Source organism: Bradysia coprophila, assembly GCF_014529535.1.
Source record: "Bradysia coprophila strain Holo2 chromosome IV unlocalized genomic scaffold, BU_Bcop_v1 contig_84, whole genome shotgun sequence".
Lineage (NCBI taxonomy): Eukaryota > Metazoa > Arthropoda > Insecta > Diptera > Sciaridae > Bradysia > Bradysia coprophila.
Window position 1 is genome coordinate 4,040,148 of NW_023503376.1, and position 9,124 is coordinate 4,049,271.

A 9,124-nucleotide genomic window follows, 5' to 3' on the forward strand; every position below is an offset into this window, starting at 1 on the left:
TGCCACTTTGCGACGAAGCTGAAAGCGTCAACTGGTCAAATCTAGCGATATCATTCATTTTAGAAATTGTACTTCAAAGACTGCGTCACACTTTTCTCGAAGAGATTTTTGTTGGGATTCGCACTAAGAATCAGTTGCTCACCAGTTGTTCTTCTATTAAATAGAATTTTAGTCCATCTTGCGTATAATAACACAAGGACATTGCAAGAAACTATTGATCTCAATGGTATAATTTTACAACAATTTCGAGAACATATAAAATGAGGCAAACGACTCAAATAAAAGGTGTCGCTAAGAACCAGAGGTTCTTAGTCTATCTTAAAACTGGAACGGCTTTTCTGTGCATACATTTTCTCAGCAATTGCTCTAGCCTCTAGCCTTTTGATTTTCCCATTAGATGTTATCGGCAAAGAGTCGACAAAATATGCTCCACCATGCAGTCGTTTGAAATCAGGGAAATTTTCTATAAAGGCAACGGTTAAAATTCCAAAGGTGGATTCTCAAGTGAAATCTAGAAACTCACTGTGAACTTCGTCAACAATTTCCTTCTCTGTGATTGCACTTTCGGCCTCTGTAACTACAACAGCTGCGCCGCGCCAACCATCTAACTCTCGAATACCTACAACACATACTTCTTTCACTCCCTTTATATTTAGAATAAACGACTCAATCTCTGATGGATAGACAGTGTAGTTCATCTGTTTGAAAACTTCTTTCTTCCTATCAACCAGGAAAATTTCACCGCCGTCAGTCACGTAACCAATATCACCCGTTCGCAGCCAACCCAATGAATCTACAGCAGAGTCCGTTTCTTCTTTATTATTGCAGTAGCCGAGAAACGAGTAAGGATGCAGAACACAAATTTCACCGACTTGCAATGCATCCAATGAGTTGCCATCGTCATCAACCACTTTGACTTTGGTGTTTGGCATCGGTTTTCCGCATGAATTAGAGACTGGCTCGAAAGGAGTGGTCGATGATATCACGGAACCGTTTTCGGTGGTCGCATAGTACATTGCAATCGATCCGGTTTTCAAATATTTTTGAAATTCTTTTCTCAAGCTCATATCCATTGGTCCACCGGTCAGAATGGCTAACCATAGTGAACTGAAATCGGCCTTTTCAATTATTATCTTCGCGTTCAATAGTAACACGATATGTGTTGGTGAAGCTACTATGGCGTTGACCTTATGCTTTTCAATAATTTCAACCAAAAGCTCGGGTGAAAAGCTTTTCTTCGTAATTACTCTATTGACGTTATTCCCGAGAGATTGCATAAGACCACTAAAACCTGTGTACCAATACAAGCTACTGAAGGAGAATAGTGTCGCAAAGTATGGCCTGTTTGATAGAATGACTTGCATTAAGCTGCTTTCAATTCAAGCTCATCTTCTTACCCTGCCTTTGTTAAACCCATACATTGCTGATGTGATAGCATACAACCTTTCGAAAGTCCAGTAGTTCCTGACGAACACAAGATAGCCGCACAGTTTTTTGAAGCTTTTATGTCTAGTCTCTTTGGTCTACACAGAAAGATATATGTCAAATATGCACAAAATTGATAGAGAACTTTACCTAAACTCAGTATTTGCAGCGGATGACTCATATAATTCAAACAAATGACTATGTCCCGCAGTTCTCTCGTCTACAGTTAACACCTTGCAATCAATTTCGCTTTGCCGAAGTCCTTCTTTTACTTCACTTAAGTTGTCCTTGTCGCAGAACACGATCTTAGGCTTTGTGAGACTGAAGACGTGAGCGATATCGTTGGCTCGATAAGTAGGATCGACCGTTGAAACGGGTGTGCCGGCTAAAAAGCCTCCTAGAATTAATGGAGTTACATAGGACGTATTTTTGCACACGATTCCAATGACATCTCCCATTTTTATATGCTTCAACAGACCACCAGCTATTTGGCAACCGAGTTTTGCCATTTCACCGGCAGTTATTTGGACGCCATCGTCGTGATTAGTTTGAATAACACGGGTCGAGTCACGGTATAGGTAATGGAGTAAAAATTCACCAAGCGTTATATTTGGATGGTACATTGGCGGAACGTCGATACCGCTAAGAATTTTTGTATTACGGTCGTATGACATGATATACGCAAGAGTACTTTCACTTGAGAACTGAAATACTTTTCCTTTCTACAAGTTAGAGTCAGCTTCACTGTACAGTTCACACTCGTTCACAACCTAATTTCAAGTGATTCACGTTGAAAAGCCAATCGTGTCAATGGGACAATGTTGCTACATTCAGTTGAAACGTTACAGTAGGCAGTAGGGGTTATCTGAAGATCATACAATATTAGCACAAAGTTGTCAATCGAGTGTTCTTATCACCTTATTTGCATTTTACAGTTCCACAAAGTTATATCAATTGTTTGATCAAACTCTGAAACTCGGCCATTTCGTTCACTTCATAACCATTTACATAGCAATTTGCCCCCTGCAAAAATGATATTTCAAATGAAGGTAAATCAATGATAGTAAATCAAAACATTTTTATTAATCCTTTCAATTTACCGTGTTGTAAAGATAGTTTGGTTAACCTTTCACAACGGCAACCGTGTTATTAGGGGAAATCTATTACTTGATTTGATCTAAATTTGATCTTGGATCGGCTCTAATTCTGCGACTTGACTTAATCGTTTCTGAGAAAGCTTGACAATCAATCAGAAGTAGTATGGTTTGAGGTGTTCCAACTCCCACAGAAGGTTACGTATTAAAGACAGAACAAAACAGGTCAACAGGTTAGAGGACGTAACCGAAATACGATGAATATGTGGTGTATATGTCTAGCCTACATTTTGGCGAGATATCAATTAAGCACCTGACTTTCTCTCCTCACAGGGCCTATTATGTAGAATTAATTCACGAATTTGCAAAATTCACCAAATTCACAAAATTTACGAAATTCACGAAACATTTATGAAAGCTTGGGTCACGTCAAAGTCAGCTTCGGAGCTTGAGAGTGCTATAGCAAATGTGATGTTTGAGTTTGTGAAGACGAACAAATTTTCCAAACACAGTTTTTTCCTGTTCAGGAGGTACTGCAGGTCGAAATGGCTATAGTTTACCAGGGTTTTCAATGGTTTTTCGTGTACATCAATGGAAGAATAAACTCTGAAATAGTAAATGATCCTCCAATGAAAGGCATGGCGGTACGAATCGAAGGAAAGAAAAGTATGAAAGTCGTGTGAGTGGGTCGCGAGCTACATCCCTCCGGAGAGTGCGAAAATCGGGCTACCAAAGCATAAAATTTCTGTGTATAAATCGAGTAAATCGCAACCGATTTTACGACCAGACTCTTTATTGCCGGGAAGATATTAAACAATAAATCCAAGAGTAGTAAGTACAGTCCAATTTAGACTAGAGATGAGATCAAAAGTGTAGTTTTGTGAAATGGTTTCTAGTTTCTACAATAGAAAATGACGCAGAAAATGGATGGGATTGACTGTACGACACAGGGAAGGAAAAGTCTAAGAAAGTCGGGTAATCAAAAAGAAAGGTGAGAAAGGTAAAATCAATCAAAGATTTATATGTGGAGATTAAATCTTTACGTTACACATGGTGGTCCAACAGTAGGGAGGGTATTCGACGAAAAATCTCTAAACGGATTGACTTCGGATTCACATCTGTATCAGTTTCGGATCTATATCAGATTTCAGATTTCTTCTCGAATACGCTGCCTACTGTTGTACCAGCATATGTAATGCAAAGATACAATCTCCACCCATAAATCTTGCCCAGTTTCGATCTACACTCAAGCTCTCTATGGTAGATTGCGCTTAGTTTCGCTTTATCTAAATTTTATCTAATCCGAGCCATATCCAAAACAAGTTGCTTGAAACACACGAGTGAGATCGCGCGTTCACAAATTGATCTCGAATTAATAAATTACTTCATAGGACCGGATGGGATAGCGAATAAATTATAATTATTTTTGTAGAAATTGGGTTTTACTAAATTTATATCAAAGAGAAGTAACAGGCAAACATAGCTTGAGAGAAATTTTAATGGAATTAATTTGTCATTGAATGACGCTCAGTATGAACTCAACTAGAACAGTGTGTTCAAAGTCTCCGAGTGCGTCAGTCCGAGGTAATTTCAGTCACAGTGACACAATATGTCAAACTGTCGCCCGTGTATTATACGATACTTTACTTACTAGTGTCACTAATTTGACGACACAACTATAACTGCTGTTTTATCGTTAAGCCCTTAGGAAGTAAGTTTTCCAGAAAGCGCCTGTAAAGAAAAACCACTTTCCGTGGGGTGCAATGAGTAAAATGTAATACGGCACAATTAACATACCTACTATTAATAAATCGGCAGCCCTACCACACTAGTTACAAAACAATTTTCATCACGTGTAGTGGTGTAGTATAATTTGACCCTCGACTGTCAGCTGACTATTTCCAAATATCTAGCTGACTTTTACGATGAGTAACAAAAAAAACGTTTTTTGAACATGCAATTCTCCAAAATTCACAAAAATTTGCAAAATTCACAAAAATGTGCAAAATTCACAAAAATTTACAAAATTCACAAAATTTACAAAATTCACGAAATTCACAAAATTTACCCACAAATTCTACATAATAGGCCCTGCCTCAGAGAGTATTTGCATTTTTCGAGGCGTGGTTCGGAAGCCACGTTAAGTCGGTGGTCCAGATTGTATTTGTTATTGGCCGTAAAAGGTTGTATTCAGCCTTGATCTCAGTACGTAGTGTGCTAATTTAGCAAAATACATGTTACATCGAACGAAAAAATTGATTTTGTATCAAACATTATGCCAAACCACGGCAGAGTAAAATAAACCAGGCAGTAGCGGTTCATTTTCGAAACGTCAAATAAGGGACCTAATACACTGTATGAAAATGAACTCAAATGCAAGGGCCCTCTCAATAGAACAAACTGACAAATTAAAATGAAAAATCATATATTTGAATGTGTGTGTGACAGCTCCGTGTACAGACAGTACACGGGACTCTTAATGTCAAAAGTAAAGGGACTCATAATGTCAAAAGCAAAGCAAAGTTGACGTTTTCGTGTTAGTGGTGTGTGTGATATAATTTTTCAAAGAATTTCGGTCATAATTCCTCTAGGTAGTCTACCTCTATGCTCAAATGAACACTGACATAAATTGAAAAATTTTATTCGCAAAAAATATAGGGCTACTAGATTATTTAGGTCCCTAGTCGAATCAGTAGTAGTCGAATCAGTAGTAGTCGAATCAATAATATTCTAAATTCCGACAAATATTCCATTTGATCGCTCCACATTCTTTCAACAAATCTTTAGCGAATAAATTTGAAGGAAGAAGATGTGGTGTTCAAAGAAAATTTTGAATCTTTGAATATCTCGTAGCTACACCAAAACCCCAAATATCATTAAAAATCCTCGAATTCTAGAGCTGGGAAGACGATAGACCTTGTGTACTATGTGCACCAACGCTACCAGACCAACGTTAAAGTTTAGAAGAAAATCTGAAATTTGATCAATTTGAGTGTAAGGGGCGCATAAAGTTTCTTGGAACAGGGTTTCAAAAAACTCGTGGCGGCACTGAAGAAAATATTACTATAAAAGAGAGGATCCTTCACATATTGACGTTCAGTTGAAGTTCTCAGACGAGAAGTGAAAGTAAAAAATAAAAACTTTTCAAAAATTGTAATCAGTAAGTAATTGTGATCATTCAATCTGCGTAATCTTGAAATGTTCTCTAAATTTTTATTTACACTTAATCAATTTAATCAATATTTTCGTACCCATCGATCTGTTTCACTTAATCAATTGTGTGTGAATCGCTCCACATTCAATTTGGGCTAAGAACTCGTTCATCTCTATTAGTAATTTCTACCTGTGCGGTAGGTTTCAATATGAGAACCTCGAACGTTTTTGCCGAAGTCCTCGCTTACGTCTTCTTCTCTTGTTTTTCAACGAAGTGAAGTTACTAAATTACGAAGTTTCTACTAAAATTGTAGGAGCTTAACCGTGTCTTCTTTCATGTAACTTTAACCTTATTCATTGAGAGGGTAATATCGCCACCTGGGTGAGGCATTTTGTTAAATAGAAATACAGCTACGGATGCTTTGCACACTACTTAATGATGACATGTCTACAAGTCTTTCAATAAACGGTGCGATTGAATCGAATTTAACTGACAAGTAGAGTGCCATGTCTCGACTCCTAATAAAAAACGGAATTTTGGTAACCTCCCGCTCCTGCGCTTATAACGTTTTAAAGACACAACTCCTTTAATAAACGTAAAAATTAGTGTTGAATCTCATGTTACCTATGAACTCTATGCTACGGTTGAAAATTCAACATTTTTGAGGAATCGTGCTCAGTGCTTGGAGCTTCAGTGCATTTTTGGACCAGTTAAATTCGATTCAATCGCACCGTGTAAATAAGCGACTCGTCGATCGAACTGATTAAAAGTTGACTTGAACTTTCTAAGTGGCTGGCTTATCAAAAATTGTAATCGAATGTTTTGGCTTAATATTTCTATGTAAATTGTGTTCATTCGATGTTATCAGTAATCGAAGGCCGTTGATAGCGTAATAAATAACCAATAGTCTGTAGCCAGTACGTCACAAAGAAGGTTACAGCATTTAAATGCAAACTTTAATACTTTTCAGTGTTAACCTTGAAATTAGCAGTCATCACGTTCATGGTAATGTTCGCTTCATTCGCAATGTGCTCACAACCCCATGGCTACGGTTACTGTGGCAACAAACTTGGCTGGCCGAGATCTTGCTGGCGATACTGTAGCGGTAACTCAGGTAACTCATTTATTCCGTTCCCCTCTTTTTGTGAACCAACATTTTTCCGAGTCTGAAATGTGTCTCATGTGTTTCTTTCACATATAGGATCGTGGTGCTGGACTGATCGGGGTTTCTCTTGTCGCCATGCAACGAGCGTTAACATGGCTGGCAATTGCCGAGGGCAACGGTGTTACTCGTCCAGAACATTATTGCCTGGAGCCGTAAACGATTGCTAAGAATTCATTGAATTATGTTCCTTTTTAGGTTTAGTTCACGGCTGAGTGAACGAAATAGAAAGGAAAAAAGAAATTTTAATGAAGATTTGTATCGTTTTTAAATTGATCTTTTTTGCTTCTTCTTTTTTTGGTTCATGACTTTTTCCTGGTTCACAACGGAACGGTTAATTCGATCGGCTTTCAACTCTCATCTCCTCATTTCGTAAGTCTCTGCGCCCTTCAATGAAAAACCAAATTCTATCTCACAGACCTTAACCTTACAACACACGAGTCGGTTCTTGAGGACTTTCTCAGAGAGGTCGACCATTCACAGTTCTTAATTCGTACTAAGAACCAGTTGTTCTTCATTCCACAATTCGTTTACCGAGTGCTCTTACGACAGAATCGGTCAATGTTACACTATTGGTGTGGTATTCTTATCTCCTTTCTGCAACTTAAAAACAGCACTGCCCTTTGCCTGGTGGCAATCCAGTCAAACCAGTTGTTTTAACTTCAGTCGCCTCAATTTTCTTCCACGAGAAGATCCACATCAGTGGATCCCCAGTCTAGGTCGCAGTCCAACTGTTCCACCTTGAATGCTTGCTCTCAAAATTCCCACTTCTTCTTCTTCTTCTTTTTCAGCCTGTATCTATCCACTGCTGGATGTAGGCCTCTCCAACTTCTTTCCATTTCGTACGATCCATTGCCATTTGCTGCCAGTTTGTACCTGCAATATTCTTAATTCCGTTTGTCCATCTCTCTGGTGGTCTACCTATAGCTCGTCTTTTATATGGTCGCCAGTTCATGATCTTTTTGGTCCAACGTTCGTCTGTCCTTCTTGCAATATGTCCCGCCCAGCTCCATTTCAGAGATGCTATTCTTTCCATGACATCAACGACCCTGGTTTGTTGTCGAATCCATTGATTCGTCATTCTGTCTCTGAGTGTTATTCCAAGCATACTCCGTTCCATGGCTCTTTGTGTCACTCTCAATTTATCTTCGGATGCTTTCGTTAAAGTTAACGTTTCCGCTCCATAAGTGAGCACTGGAAGGACACAAGTGTCGAAAACTTTGCGTTTCAGACTATTATTCATTTTGCTTTTGAAAATTAGTCTGAGTTTTCCGAACGCTGCCCATGCAAGACCAATCCTACGTCTTATTTCTGCAGTCTGGTTGTCGAGACCTAACTTCAGTTTATGTCCTAGATATACATAGCTGTCGACTCGTTCAATGACAGTGTCACCAATTTTGATTTCTCTATCGTCCCCGATGTTGGTCATGACTTTTGTTTTCGATAAGTTCATCTTGAGGCCAACTTTGCTTGCCTCTTCACTTAACTGTTGTAGCATAAGCTGAGCCTGACCTAGATTCGCTGCTATCGGTACAATGTCATCAGCGAAGCGGAGATTGCTCAGGTACTCTCCATTTATCTTTATTCCCATTTTACTCCAGTTTAACTTCCTAAAAATACTCTGCAGAGTTGCCGTGAATAATTTCGGTGAAATGGTGTCACCCTGCCTTACACCTCGGCCAATTCTGAATTTCTCCGTGCTCTTATGAAGTTTTATACATGAAGTAGCATTTTTGTACACATATCGAATTGTGTTGGAGTACCTTGAGTCTACTCTACATTCGTCTAATGCGTCCAATATCGACCATGTTTCCACTGAATCGAAAGCTTTTTCGAAGTCTATGAATAGCAAGACTATGTCGATGTTGTATTCACGACACTTCTCAATAAGCGTTCTCATCACCTGCAAATGGTCGTTTGTGCTGAAACCAGATCTGAAAGCAGCTTGTTCAACAGGTTGGTAGAAGTCGAACTTGTTAGTGTTCCTCTTCGTAATGATTTTCATAAACAACTTGTAGAGTGTTGACAATAGGCTTATGGGTCGGTAATTTTCCAGCTTTGTTATGTCTCCTTTTTTATGCAGCAATGTAATTACCGCATTTTCCCAGGCTTCTGGTACTTCTTCCCATTGGAGACATTGATTAAACAAAGCCGTGATTGCCTTTAATAAGGAGTCTCCACCCAGTTTAATGGCTTCCACTGGAACACCATCTTCTCCGGGAGACTTTTTGTTTTTCATCTCGGCTACTGCGGCCTTGACTTCATCAACAGTTATGTCGGGCATATCCT

General features: G+C 38.8%; 1 protein-coding gene and 1 long non-coding RNA gene across 2 annotated transcripts; one reads left to right on the forward strand and one right to left on the reverse strand.

Moving 5' to 3' along the window:
• Positions 1 to 236: 236 nt before the first annotated feature.
• LOC119072921 (4-coumarate--CoA ligase 1-like) lies at positions 237 to 2,121 on the reverse strand. Its single transcript, XM_037178241.1, has 4 exons — positions 1,576 to 2,121; positions 1,398 to 1,523; positions 524 to 1,341; positions 237 to 463 (listed from the first exon to the last, which is right to left on the reverse strand). Exons 1-4 carry the CDS (start codon positions 2,097 to 2,099, stop codon positions 309 to 311), a joined length of 1,623 nt encoding a protein of 540 aa, XP_037034136.1. The 5' UTR covers positions 2,100 to 2,121; the 3' UTR covers positions 237 to 308.
• A 3,497-nt stretch (positions 2,122 to 5,618) lies between these two features.
• On the forward strand, positions 5,619 to 7,093 carry LOC119072945. The gene is made up of 3 exons (XR_005086959.1): positions 5,619 to 5,679; positions 6,644 to 6,787; positions 6,875 to 7,093. It is a non-coding gene; the product is annotated as an uncharacterized LOC119072945 (long non-coding RNA).
• The last annotated feature ends 2,031 nt before the right edge of the window (positions 7,094 to 9,124 follow it).

Excerpts from the sequence above, each read along its gene's own strand:
- LOC119072921 (XM_037178241.1), bottom strand. The coding sequence starts at position 2,099 with ATGTCATACGACCGTAATACAAAAATTCTTAGCGGTATCGACGTTCCG. Across the intron at positions 1,342-1,397 it reads ATGGGTTTAACAAAGGCAGG|GCCATACTTTGCGACACTAT; the intron begins GTAAGAAGATGA and ends TCTATCAAACAG. Across the intron at positions 464-523 it reads AATTGTTGACGAAGTTCACA|AAAATTTCCCTGATTTCAAA; the intron begins GTGAGTTTCTAG and ends TTGCCTTTATAG.